We start from the raw sequence: 14,797 nt of genomic DNA on the forward strand, positions 1-14,797 counted from the left end.
ATTTTTGGTTGAAAATTTATAAAAAAAATCTTTATTTTTTTATTAGCTTTAGTTGAGATTGAGTTGTTTGGAAATTGAACATTTGTTTTTGTTTAGTTTCCTTGCAAGTGGGGACTCCAATAGTTGATAAGCTGTTGATCTTGTGATTGCACTCCGAGGACCTTTTTCAGCTTTGCCAAACCACTGGATGATTTTGCTCGATTGAGACATATGACTTTGCTGAAAGAAAAGGAGAATAGATTTATTTGGGGAAACAAATAATTAAATCGTCTACGGAAAGAGAAATTGTTCTTACTCCATAGGATTTGTTAAGGACTTAGAACAATTTTGCTTTGCGTCGACGAAATGTCAACACTTAAGTGCAAAACAAGTTCGACAACTAAGCTTTTGTTTACTAATTAAACTTGCTCTACTGATTACTTACGCTAACTAATGACAAACACCCATCTGTCGATTAACAGTTCAAACAACTTTGATGTTCATAAAAATTAGGTGCATTTGTACCTTGATGGCTACTAAGTACCGAAACACCTATTTCAGCTTGTCAATTCAAAGACGGAGCGAATTATCAGTTTAGGAAGATGGAAAAGAAAATGATACCATCGGAATAAGTTATCAAATTAGCTTTAGAGAAAAAAGGAATTTTAAACTCATTCGGACATGTTTCCGTCCCGGTTTACCCGGGACTGTCTCGTATTTCTTTAGCTTGTTCCGGGTATTTATTTAAGAAACCCGGGACGTATAAATGTCCCGTATTTTGAAATTTGTCCTTTGACTGTCCCGTATTTGTAAATTCTTTGATATTTGTATTCAAAATTTTAATTACTTTGTAAGGAAAACAAGAAAACATTGGTTGGAAAATAAGTTTTTTTAATTTTCCGGATAAAAAGCATTAATTTTTAATATTTTTCCTCAATTATTTAGTTCCAGTTTGAAAATCTACCCCAGGAAAAGTTTTTTTTTATAATGAACAACATATAGAAGAGTAAAGAACCTAGCAAAATTTTAAGTTCAATAATAAATAAAATTTAAATGTGTAAAACCAGCTGCCACGGTTTTTGATTTAAAAAAAATATTTTTTAGAAGTTACTAACACCATTATTCGGTCCTAGTGAGGTAATCCGTCGGAGCGGAAATCCTCCGATTTCATACGAAAATGCTTCGAGGTGTGTTTCCGACAGAAAAAAAATGTCCGATTCGGATGAAATCGGACAAAATCCGCTCCGACGGATTACCTCGCTAGGGCCGATTAACAGTACCAGTACCAGTTTTCTACATTTCTGACTTCCTTGTAAACTTCTTAAATGATTTTAACAAAAATGTTAAATAAATTTAGACCTCAAATATGGAATGATTATGGAGTCATTTAAAAAAAAAATAAATTTATGTTTTTTGAAAAATCGATATTTTCAAAATGATCCAACGAATTTTTATCTGTCCCGGGTTTCGCTACTTGAAAAAATATGGTCACCGTATGCATAACTGAATTTCTGACCGCGAGGTAAGTATAAAGGTAGGCCTAAAAACGCAGATTAGTGGGACTGGGATTATGCCGCTCGAAATAGAAAGTAAAAGTATATTATGCGCAGAGCAGGTGAACAATTTGAAGGAGGGCCCTGTCTTCAGCAATTTAATTCAACTACTAATACGCGTAAAACATCAGCAAAACTCATTTCATCTCGATTCAAATTTCATACGGGGTTAAAACCAAATTCACTATCCAGTGTATCTTGGTATAAGTCAAATAAGAGCATTCAATACAATTCCATAAATCGGAAATATTTACATATATTTCTTCGTTTTAGGAATCTCATATTCTTAGAATGATCTCCTTTGTTCTTCATATTCCGAGAACAAAGAACAACATTTTGTTTTAAGTAGCAACAGTTTAAAAAAAACTGACCAAACATTAATTCCGTTTCAGGTAGCGCGGAAATAAGAAATAGGTACTCTCGGTATTGGTATTTTTTCATGTAAACTGTAGTCGACGCCATTTAAAAATGAGTCACCAAACTTCCGCGCCCTGACTAACTGTATAGTGTAAAAACATTTTACATAATCTATCCCAGGCCATGAAGGCGCTTTTTAGATTTTTAAAAGTAAGGCAATATTTCCTGTGTAGCGTCTGGAATTCGTAAAACAAACATAACATCTGGCTACAAAGATTAGTACACACACTGACCAGTAAGCTTCGTTCCCAAGATATTTAAATTGGCTGACCAAATGATACGTGAAACAGAGGAAAACTTCAATGAAGTGATCATGAATAAGTTCTTTGTGCACGCTTTGCAGGCTTATCTAGTTGTTTAAACTTCTACAAGCTCAATTGCAGTTTATTTACTGTTCTTTTCCTTCGAAACCTTATCCTTGTTAATCCTGTTCCTGGATTTATATGTGCCCTTAAATATGAAAGTGGACTAATAGCGTTTTCGTTTGGTCGTCCGGGACTGTCCGGAATTCTTCCGAACGATTCTGAAACTGTTCGTTTGGCACTCAATGACAGTTCTAATTCTGAAAAGAAGAGAAAATCGATTCCGAATTTTGAGGCAGAATCAAAACCAGAATCACGCACACATATGTTCACACTTAAGACGTCGAAGTAATGAAATGTCGTTCTTTTTTGTTCATTTCTCAATTTTAAGATTTTTAACTATGCACAAACTATATTATATATATATAACTACATTAAAATAAAGTGAAGAAAACGAAAAAAAAAAAATTGATAACTAAATATTTAAAAAAAATATACAAAACTAAAACTTTCATCACACGTTCGCATTTGAGGTTTCACAAATACAAGGAAACCCAAAATTCAGAATAAAAAAAAAGTACCTATCCAACTCTGATCGTTTGGCATTCCGGATCGGACAGTCCCGGACAGTTCTGAGGATTCCCAAACGAAAACGCTATAAGTCACTCCTAAAAATGGGCACATATGTGCCCATGATTATGAAAGTGGACTCACTTTTTGTTTAAAGAAAAACTTACATAATAATTTTCTTATAACGATTTAATTATATTTCTTTTATGAAATCACTAGAAGAGCAATAAAGAAGTTTATTAACTGCAATTTCGCTTTAAAATAAACTTTACCCCCTAAATAATAATTATTTTTAGGCTAGATTTGATGGATTTTTTAGGAGTGACTTAGTCCACTTTCATAATTATTAAGGGCACATATATCGCACGTTGAGAAAGATAGTGTCAAAACTCAAAAAATGTTGAATTAAGTCGATATTCGAGTTCGCAAGGTGAAGTTCGTTCAGGAGAGCAGAAGTGACGTCATCATTCATCTGTTTTATATGTAAATTTAGTTTCATGATTTTCTTATTTTAATTCTGAAAAATCGTGTTTTCAGATTTGTGACATTATCTTTTTCAGGATTTAGAATTACGACTTGATGTTCAATCAACCATCTACTTACTTTTTCCATTCTTCAACCAAAACTCTTGTCTGTTTATTTAACACCAAATCTGTAAAACGCTCCTCATCTACAGCTTTTATCAATTTGAGCAATAAATCTGGCCCTAAAAGTAAACATTTAAAAGAACACTTCTCATCAAAAAAATCCAATTATTAAATTTACATTTGTTTGGCATCTCTCCAGGCCATTTAACAGATACTCTATCATTTTCATTGTCTAGAAAATCAATACGAAATGTAGCACTGCTTGCAATAGGCACGGCTACATCTGGCTTAACAGAAACAATTTTACATTCTGAATTTGTTAAAAATTGTTGAGCATCGATTTGCATTAAATTGTGCATTTGCTCGGGCAAAAGTTTCCTAAGGCACATCATAAAATTGAATGCTTTGGTTGGTGTTCCTCGAACAATGATCTAAGAGATGAATACAATTTATATCAAATTAAATCTTTTTTTACATTAAGATAGAGACCAACCTTTATTCCTGTCAAGGCACAATAACATGCTGTTGAGAATTCATTACGCAACAGTTGTTTAACATACCTCAGTGAAAAGAATTCTTCTTGTTCCTCCTCCCATTGATCCTCGTCGGCTTTGTATGGCAGTGTTATAAATTGTTTGGACGGACGGATAACCGAAGGTGCTGGTGGTAACCAAGGCAAATTACCAAATGTTACGTGTTCAGTAAGAAATCTTGAACCGGCTAATAGTATCCAAGAGAAGTGTGAATGAAGGATGGCATAGATGTTCTTTTCTCCAGTCAGTTCGACCAGAGATCGTGGTGTTTGTACCATTAGTTGGCTGCTAGATAGACGACGCTGTCGAGGTGATCCCTTGGCAGCTTCGTCGCTTTTGATCTTTTGTGCAGATGTTTGGATTTCTGTGGATATTTTCTAAAAGAACGAATCATCATGGGAGATTCATACATACTTTTTATCGGAAAAGGTACACAACTTTTCAAATGCTCATCAATCGTTTTTCCCCAATATGTTGTTCATCAGAACAGGTACATGGTACACTAGTGCGTTTCAAAAAAAAAAAAAATTGTAGAGAATTGGACGCTCTTCAAAAAAGGTATGCAGTTATTTTTCAATTAATCAACTCAGTCAGAAGTTATTCGAGGTCAAAGGTAAATTTATCTTAATTGAACCATTTTTTTCTTACAATACTACAGAATGTTTTAATGTATGCATACATGGTGTCCTATAATTAGATAAGGAAAATTTCAGGAATGATTTTCGAGTATGTTATTTGAGAAAATTTTTCTAAAGTAACGCTTTATGTGCGAAATTGATGATTTATGAAAACTCTTACTTTGGTATACCTTTAGTCATGTTAATGAGAATTTCTCTGTTAATACTAATAGTAGAAATTTGAAAGAGATCTACATAGAAGAAATCATAGTCTTTGTAAGTGCGTTTAAAAAATGTTGATATCTATTTTGGTTGCTCAGATATTAATTTTTAAAGCTGTTCATTTTTCCTGCCCATGATATTTTTTTTACTATCACTAATCGCGATTGCTGATGATGGAGTGCATACGCTCTGAAGTGCATTCAGGTTAGTTTGTTGAAATACTGTACTGTGTACTCATAATCAATTTAATATCTAAGTAGCTTATCAAACAAACTTGTTTATTGAAAAATATCGTTTTGCGTTAAATGTAGTGTTTTTTTTTGTAAAATTAAATTTAAACAAATGTGTATCGACTCAAATGAAGTCATAATAAAGTGTAACTAGATTATAAAAATAAAATTTGATTGATATATTAAGATGCATTAAAAAAAAAATTCAAATTTTTAGACCCGTTTTTTTTAAAACTAATATTTTATAAATATTTTTTTAGAAAAAAAGTTTTAAAATAAAATTGGTATGCTATTTTGTAGAAATCACTAATCAACATCTAAAAACAAAATTTCAAAAAAATACAATGTCCCGTTTTCGAAAATTTGATTTTTCAAAAAAAAATTCGTATTTTTTTTTTTTAATCCAAAAATTATTTTTTTCGAAATTTTATATTTGGTTTATATTAAAATTATACAAAATGCTTCTTCACAAAAAGTTTCGAAATCGAATAAGCCGTTTCGGAGAATATCAGATTAAAAAATAATAAGGTACCGTTAGTAATGATTTTCAAAAAAAAAATTGTTTCATAAGAAGATACCCCTTGTCTTAAACCTTAAATTTGAATTTTTTAAACCAAATCATTGGAGCCGTTTTTGAGCAATTTCAACTTTACTAAAATCGGTATATGACAAGTACCGTTATTTTTGGTCCAAAAAAATTTATTCCAAAAACCCCTCTGCTACATACCAAGTTTGAAGTCAATCGGTCCATCCGTTTAGGCTGCCGCTTTTTATACAATCGGAGATTTTTCCTCTTTTTCCTCTCTTCACCCCCTCTTTTAGGTGTCAGATTCACAAATCGACTCTAAATCTCGTTCCTTTGGAAACAGTTGGTTTTAGACAAAAAATATGTTTCACAAAATTGTAGCTGAGGTTATTTTATAAAGTTTTTCTCGTATCACGCACCGTTTAGAAATTATATCACTTCAAACTTTCATATGTTTTTCTTGATATTTTTATATTTCGTCCCGTTTCTGCCTGAACCACGTATCTACACAGCAAATTTTGTTCAGTTCTTAAAATAAATATACATTTTTCTCAAAGTTAAAAATATGAATTGAACAAAGGGAAATCAAGTTATGTTTATGACATATTTATTGAGTTGTTTCTATACTTAAACCTTTGTATTTATTCTTTCTGTAAGTTTTAGAGCAATGTTTAACAGAAAATTAAATCATTTAAAAAAATGTACTTACGAGGTTCAAGCAGAAACGGGACGATTTGTTATTTTAATCAAATTATATGGGATAGTTTGAAATGTTGTAATGTCTAAACGGTATCTAAATGATACAAAAAAAACTTTATATGACAATTTTTTGTAAAATAACCTCAGCTACAATTTTGTAGAACATAATTTTTGTCTAAAACCTACCGTTTTTAAGATAAAAAATGTTGTGACCTTTGACCCTTTATAATGGGACTAGGACTTCATGACTTTTCACCGATTGTAAAACACCCTAACACCAAGCTGTTACAAATTTTTTCCTTGACAAAAATCTATTTTTCCTGGGCGAGTAATGAAAAAAACGAATATTGACCATTTTGAAAAGTTGTGTACCTATTCTGATTAAAAGGAGTAGAACTTACCTGAAGATGTTCAGCAAGAAATGGCTTGATATTGAGCAAAAAATATTTGTCCTTCATGAGAATAATGATGGAAAAGAGCTGATAGAATCCTCGAGCCTAGAAGAAAACCCCTAAATTACTAACTGAGACAACTCCACAAATCATTGTTAATTTACCTGCAAATCACCAACATGAAACGTATGACTTAGTACATGACCTCGTGACGAATCCCCGAAGAAAACAAAACCACCGTCTTTGTGAAAATTTATTTCACAACTCAAACTACGAACCGATGCTTGTTTAATGAGATTTGCCACTTCGGGAAGAATTGGAATTTGCGTACTTAAAAATATAGCACCACTTTCATTGTCTCTGCTATAAATTGCATTTGTTTTGCCTAAAGAATTACACGCTAGGCACATTTTATTTGGAATCTGTTGATTGTCGAGATTTAGTTCTTCGAGTTTGGTGTCGCGTAGAGTTTGAGTGCAAAATATTGCACAAGGACCGTGTGCCTCGCAGAAATGACATAATGCAATTGCTGCATTCATGGTTTGTTTTTAAATAAGGCTGAATTGTTTTTAATAAATAAATGTTTTGATGAGTGGAAGGTGAGGTTTTTTATGTTTTTTTTTTTTTTCGACTATAAAATAATCATAACAAAAAAGTTTATATTTTTATCAGAAGCTAGAGAAGATTTTGCGAATTTTAATGCAAAAACAGAACGAAAAATGATAAGCAAATGAAATGTCATTTTTTAAAGTTTTCTTTACTTTAAAATGGTGAAGTTGTTAGAAGAATGGAAATAGTCTTAAGGGGTCTGTATACGTAATTGAACATTTTTTTTAAATGGAAAAAAATAATAATGGAACAGGACTAACATAAATCTCATTTCGATTTCTTCAAAACAAGCATGCCGAATTTTTACGAATTAATTTTTGCCGTGCGGTGATGCTTTTCAGCGTAAAGGCTTCACCATTCGGGAGGGCATGCGATAGCGATGTAGCGGTGACGGTACTTGTATTAAAAGAATTCAGCATCTGAACGTTTATATGTCAGTTTGGAATTTGTTTTTCATACAAGTACCCGTACCGCTACCGCATACCTTTTCGTTGTGGTCTTTGCTTTACCCGTACCGCTAACGCATACCCTTTTGGTGTAGCCAAGCCTTAAGGCTTGGCCACACCGGAGGGTATGCGGTAGAGGTACGGGTAGCGGTAACGATATTTGTATGAAAAAAATTCCACATCTGAACGTTGATATGTAAGTTTGGAATTTTTTTCATACAAGTACCGTTACCTCTACCCGTACCGCTACCGCATACCCTCCGGTGTGGCCAAGCCTTTAAAGGAATAACCACACAAGGCTTGGCCACACTGGAAAGGTATGCGGTAGCTGTACGGGTAATTGTATGAACGAAATAATTCCACACTTCAAAATTGATGTTCGAGATTTTTTTTTTTTTATTCAATTACCCGTACCGCTACCGGGTAGCCTTCCGGTGTGGGCAAGCCTATATAGGCTTTGCTTGAATAATGCTTTACAGAAGCAATAATTGCATCTGTAAAGCTTTATAGAACCAAAATTGTTTGTTGGGTACGGTTAATTGCACGAAAAAAGTTCCACGCATAAATTTTGACAGGCTATATTGTCCCGCAAAAATAGCTGGAATTCCTAATTGATGTTCCGGTTTGGATTTTCTTAGAAGTGCCAGTTGTACAAACGCTGATCAGCCTTGGTTCAGGAATTTAACTAGTCGATTTCGGCGGATTAGCTGCCGTTCAACTTCGGTTCAAGCATGGATGTTGCTATTTTTACATTGTAGGGCAAAAGGAAACTTTCCCCCCTCTTATTTAAAATCTTAATACGGGCATGCAATTTTACTTGCAATTGCAATTTGCAAACAAGGTTCTGAATGCGTTCATTTTATATGTCAAAATTAGTTGTCTTGTCTTTTGTTTTTCTTTGAGCATGAAATAAATAAATTATTTTGCTGTTTTCATTTGCGTCGCTGATAAATAAATAGATTTCAGTTTATTATTGTTTTTAACAAAAAAAAAGCTTCACTATCAATTAAATTTTTATCAAAACATGGAAAACTCCCTCCATTACATCGAACTATCAAAAAGTCCCATACGTTTCGATTCAGTGAGCCAACTTACAAATGTTTTTTTCGATGAATCCAATAAGCAGGTAGGAATATCAATATAAATTTATTTTCTAGAAAACTATGAGAAGATCCTTTTATTAAACAAATTACCAAAATAGATTTTTGCAATACGATCAAATGGTACAACAGGAGTCATCGTCAAAGGACCCACTGAATCGTCAGTGATATCATTTTGTATGAACGATCGTGGAACAATTCGTTCCATCAAATTCTCACCCGACAACCAAGTGCTAGCAGTTCAACGACGTGATAATTCTGTTGAATTTATATGCTTTCAAGGCGATCAGCCTCAACTTGACAATATTATAACACATCAAGCTAAAAATGCTTTCATTTATGGATTTGTTTGGGTGCACTCTCGTGAGTGTGCTCTTATTTCGAGTACTGGAGTTGAAATCTATACAGTTATAGTTGAAAAGCGACAAGTTAAGCTTGTGAAGGCACTAGCAATGGGAGTGAAATGGTTCACTTGGTGCTCAGAGGGTAACATTGCTTTGGTGTGCTCGTCTGATAGCTGTACACTGACTCCGATTATTATTAAACAAAAGACTATAACAAAATTAAACAAACTGGATTGTAAGAATGAATTTTCATTTATAGTAAAGTAACTAAAGCTCAAAAAACGACAATATTAGGGAACCCGGCTGAACAGGTCCGATTTTGATGATCTTTTTACTTGCGATTGTAGGGCAAGATTAGGATTCGTAAAAGAAAATTGAACTGGAGATAACAATTTTACATGACATTACGATAATGGAGAATACCAAAAAATGGGTCCGGCAATTCTGTCTGTCTGTACCTCGAGCTATGGCCTAAACTACTGGAGCGATTTGCTTCAAACTTGGTGGTAAATAGTTTTGGGTAATTCCCTAGAGGACAAATTGAATTTTGTTTAGGACCAAAACTAACGGTACCTGTAATGTAACGGAAATAGAAAAGTTAATTTATTTCAAAAACTGCTCTAACGATTTTGGTTAAATTTTGTATAGAGTTTTAAAAAAACACATTTTTTGATTTTTAAAAAAATATTTCACATTTTTTTTTTGAAAAATCAATTTTTTGAAAACAGGGGTGGAATCGCATAAGCTGATTGATGATAGTCACATTTGTGATAATAAAATGTGATCACATAAAATTTTCCGTCTGTGTAAGGTGATCATAAAAAATTTTTGATAAATTGTCATCACTCTGCTGGAATACACAGAATTGGCACACATCTACCAAATTTTCATTCTGCCGATTCCACCCCAGGTGAATGAATTTTATTGAAACTTCGTTTTTAGTAGGAGAGCTAGTGGCACATTTGACTAAGGTAGCTCTTGTAAGGCTGAAAATTTGAACAGTGGTAGTTTTTAGCATGCTAAGTAAGAAAATCTGGTCTGGCAGGCCTCAGCGGTGCACATCATATATATGACCTTGAAAGTTTAAATTTCAACTTTTTTTGCCCGAAATTTGACTTTGAAATCGATTATTTCAAAAAGTATTCATTAAAATAACTTGATTTAAAAATTAATGAAAAATGTACCACTCATAACTGTAGGTGTTGCCGTCGTTTTTAAATATTTTTTTTTTTATTTTGAGTTACTTTTTTAGAAAATTGCCCCTCCCTCCTAAACGGAGGGAGATAGACCCCCCTCCCGCAGTAAAAAATGTTTGTATTTAACTCCTCTATAAGAATTAGTTATTAATTTTCTCCGCCTTAGAAAACCATTTTTGATTCAGATTTTTATTTTTGTATTTGTTTTTTTCGGGATATTACGATAACTAAGGCGGGGAAAATTAGTAACGGATTCTTGTAGAGGAGTTAAATACAAGCATTTTTTACTACGGGAGGAGGGGTTTATCTCCCCCCGTTTAGGAGGGAGGGGCAATTTTCTAAAAAAGTAACTCAAAATAAAAAAAAAATTATTTAAAAACGACGGCAACTCCTACAGTTATGAGTGATACATTTTTCAAAAGGCAGAATATTACACTTTATATTAATTTTTAAATCAAGTTATTTTAATGAATACTTTTTTAAATAAACGATTTCAAAGTCAAATTTCGGGCAAAAAAAGTTGAAATTTAAACTTTCAAGGTCATATATATGATGTGCACCGCTGAGGCCTGCCAGACCAGATTTTCTTACTTAGCATGCTAAAAACTACCACTGTTCAAATTTTCAGCCTTACAAGAGCTACCTTAGTCAAATGTGCCACTAGCTCTTGGACTATTTAGTGTGTTGAATAATATTTTCTTAAAAATGGCATTAGAACTTTGTTTTTTTTTGAAAAATGTTTCCTTACAAATTCTCATATACATACATACATATGTCCAAGAAATAAAATGGCATACTTGGTTCTGTGTAAAAGATCATTTAAAACAGTGTTTAATTAATAATAAAAAACTAATTTTGTTCAATAAAAAGCTTTAATATTAGAGTTACTTTTACCATAAGAGCAAGTACGTGCGATTCTATTCGTGCATTTTATAATTAAAAATACTTTAACCTCTATATGTTAAAAATTGCCGTGTTGATTTTTTTTAAAATTTAGTTAAAGATTTTTGTGAACAAAAAAATTTTGTAATCAAAAATTTTGTTTAAATTTTATAAATTAAACGATGCCAAAAGATTGTCTATGTAATTTAAGAAAAACAAATATATGAAAGTGGGGGACAACCTTCCATCGTTTAGATGCAATTTTCTCACAAATTGACTTCAAGCATAAACAAAAAATACAATATTAAATTATACGTTTTTAAAAAGCTAGAAACATTTTCCTATTTGTCAAATTAAAATTATGTAAATTGAATGAAGTGTTTTATAAAGTGATAAGAAAAATCAATTATTTGCATAAAAAAATTCAGTTTGATGATACTTATGGCCAAAAAATTCATATTTAATACGAAAATTTTTGAAAAGAAGTCATTTAAAATTTTTGTACAGTTTTTTTTTTCAAAATTCTGGATTTAATTTAGTGCATTTAAATTTTACAGATAGGATTGAGCTTCTGGCATTTTAAAATTGTAGGTGTTGCCGTTGTGTTCAACATCTTTTTTTTTTGTTGAAGTCAGTTTGTGAGAAAAATGCATTTATCGCTTAAAGATTGTCCCTTAGTCCCATGTATTTTGTTTTCCTTAAAAACACCTAGAGAATCTTTTGGTATCATTTAATTTACGAAATTTAAGCAAAGAGAATGGTTTTATTAAAAAAAAATTAATTTAATTTTAAAAAACAATACGGCAACATCGGCAATTTTTAACCTATAGAATTTAAAGTATTTTTGATTACCAACGTGACGTTGAAAAAACAGATCATCAAAATCGAACCGGGTTCCCTAATAATTTGCTTTAGTTACTCCACTATTAATTTGTTTTGAAAACTATAAAAGCCTTTATTATTTTCAGTGGGCAATCCTAATCGAGAAATTGCTGAAATCAAAGTTACACTAAGCCAGGTTTATGGAACACTAGCTGTGCTCATTTTGCAATCAAACCAGAACGGCTTGATGGAAGTGGAGGTTCACTTATTGAATGGTCCTGGATTGGCGCCAAGAAAGTGTCACATTCTACGCCTTGGACACAGCGGACGCTTTGCCATAAATATTGTTGATAATTTGATTGTTGTTCATCATCAGGCTTCGTCAACGTCATTATTATTTGATATAGCTCTAAGTGGAGAGACTTACGATGGAATCACTTATCATGCTCCAGTCACTCCAGGGCGCTCTATTAGACCATTTGCATTGAAAATACCAGGAATTTCATTAGATGAACGCACAATGCAGTGTGCTTTGTGTAAGTATTATAATCTTAAACCCATAGATCTATTTGTAAGAGCTATAAAGAGGTTATAAAGGTTAAAGAAGTTAGCTTCCGATTCTACAAAGTCAACCATACTGGGAAAAAGTGTAAAAATTTCACACATGCTAGGAAGGCGACAACGCCCATATTCGACGAACCAGTATTTGCACAATCAAGAATTAAGGCAAAAAAATCGCAAATATCCCAAAGGTATTAAAACATTTTTTCATTTGCCAAAAAAAAAAAATACGAAACAGTTTGTCTTCGGCTCCAACTCTTTACACTGCCCGATACTTTCATGACTCGGATTAATGAGACGAATTTTCTTTCGAACTCGTACAGCAACAAGATAGTATCCCCTTATCGTCATGAAGACGTATTCTTCTAAGCTGGAAAAACCACTGCGTAAGCTTTATCATCTGTCCTATTCTACTGGTCTCTTCCGGAGTGGATGGAAAAAAGCATTGGTCTAACCAGCCCCAAAAAGGCGAACCCTTCTCACCCTCAAAATGTCCACCGATTGTACTTAGGTCCCATCTTTCCAACTTAACAAATATCTCGTAGAACGAAAGCTTCGTAATGGCAGTAAGTTTTTCTTAGTGTTAGCATTATAGAAAAACACTTGTTTATATTATACTTAAACTATTTATGTTGAAATATAGTTTGATTGGTTATCTGATAGTTTATCTCACCGAACAGTGGAACAAATGTTTACATCGTTGTAGATATATTGATATTTAAAAGGTTTCTCATAAAGTTTGATATCAAGCTCGTTTCCCAGAGATGATTCAAGTCTGAAACCCACAAAATAAAAATTTGGTGCACCCAACAGGGCTCCGTTCTGTCTCTGTCTCTTTCTCATTTTTATAAATGATCTCCTTTCTGTTTTTCATATTCGTTTCCAGATTAAAATAGCCGTAAAACAATGATTCATTCATTCATCGATTTCTTTTTAAATTTTATGACTTTTCTCTTTTGTTTACCAGATTCTACCAATTGGGTTCTTTTCCAACCAAACATTGTGATTGATGGCAAACTCGGATGCATGTGGTATTTATATTTAAAAATCGAACCACTTTGTTCGCTGATAACAGATCGAGTGCGACTTGTCGAATTTCTACTACAACGAACTTGTGGAAAACCTATTCTGCTGAAAGTTCTCAAACAATTGGTCGATGAGCAGTACAATGGCACACTTTTACCAATTTTGGAGAATATTTTCTATAAAATAAACAAAGTATATGAGTAAGTTAGAAAGTTAAGTTGATTCGTTTTATGAGCTTAAAATTTGTATCTGATTCTCCAGATCGTGGGTGCAACTACAACTCCAGACACAAACAGCCCAACCATCGACTGTAAAGACCCTTCCAAAATTACCAGCACCACCAAGAGTTCTCATCGATCAAAGTGATATGCATAATTCTGTATTCAGTCTCATTCCCGAACGACCCTATACTGAAACAGTTTTAATATTATATTTACAATCATTAAGCAAACATAACATTGCCGCCCAAGAAGACCTAAGCAAAATGATTATCACTGAACTCATACGTAATCGTAATTTTGATACTCTCCGTAGATTAGTTGAATTCTCACTTCTAATGGAATCAAAGCCGATTGCATGTTTTTTGCTTTCATATTCAAATGTAAATCCTGCCATATCGCAGATTGCCCTTGACATGCTAAGCAAAATCAAAGCAAATGAGGTTTGTTAATAATTTATTTTTCCTTAATCGTTTTAAAATATTAGAATTTTTTTTATCTTTAAGATTATAATTGAAGTATTACTAGGACAAGGAAAAGTAGTCGATGCATTACGATTGGCAATGAGCTTGCCTGATGGTGAAACTATTTCCGCTAGAAAATATTTGGAAGCAGCACAGAAATCAAAAGATGATTTAGTTTTTCATACCGTTTTTACATACTTTCAAACGCGAAATCTTCGTCAGCGTGGATCTGCTGAATTCTTAAAAAGTAAGTTTATTTCTTAAAGTTTTCTATTATTTTAAAATTTAAAATTTTAATATTTAGGTGAACAATGCTATGAATTTATGACGTATTACAACACTTTATATAGCGCAAAACCAAATTCTTCTGAAGTAAGATAAATTTATTATGATATTTGTTAATCCTAGAAAAAAAAAATGTTACCGTATATTATTCTGTATTTATGTTAACCGACAAATAAATTGACTATATTTTATGATCTCTTAAAAGATCGAATATTAT

General features: G+C 32.6%; 2 protein-coding genes across 2 annotated transcripts; one reads left to right on the forward strand and one right to left on the reverse strand.

Annotated features, from left to right (window-relative positions):
- Position 1: 1 nt before the first annotated feature.
- LOC129912207 (folliculin) lies at positions 2-7,193 on the reverse strand. The gene is made up of 6 exons (XM_055990355.1): positions 6,792-7,193; positions 6,637-6,732; positions 3,902-4,318; positions 3,587-3,839; positions 3,425-3,527; positions 2-219 (listed from the first exon to the last, which is right to left on the reverse strand). Exons 1-6 carry the CDS (start codon positions 7,164-7,166, stop codon positions 93-95), a joined length of 1,371 nt encoding a protein of 456 aa, XP_055846330.1. The 5' UTR covers positions 7,167-7,193; the 3' UTR covers positions 2-92.
- Positions 7,194-8,617: 1,424 nt separating this feature from the next.
- LOC129912205 (regulator of MON1-CCZ1 complex) lies at positions 8,618-14,792 on the forward strand. Its single transcript, XM_055990353.1, has 7 exons — positions 8,618-8,808; positions 8,884-9,361; positions 12,173-12,562; positions 13,555-13,813; positions 13,875-14,274; positions 14,338-14,542; positions 14,600-14,792. The coding sequence occupies exons 1-7, from the start codon at positions 8,707-8,709 to the stop codon at positions 14,674-14,676; spliced, it is 1,911 nt and encodes a 636-aa protein (XP_055846328.1). The 5' UTR covers positions 8,618-8,706; the 3' UTR covers positions 14,677-14,792.
- The last annotated feature ends 5 nt before the right edge of the window (positions 14,793-14,797 follow it).

The sequence above is a fragment of the Episyrphus balteatus genome, chromosome 2, assembly GCF_945859705.1.
Source record: "Episyrphus balteatus chromosome 2, idEpiBalt1.1, whole genome shotgun sequence".
Classification (NCBI taxonomy): Eukaryota; Metazoa; Arthropoda; class Insecta; order Diptera; family Syrphidae; genus Episyrphus; species Episyrphus balteatus.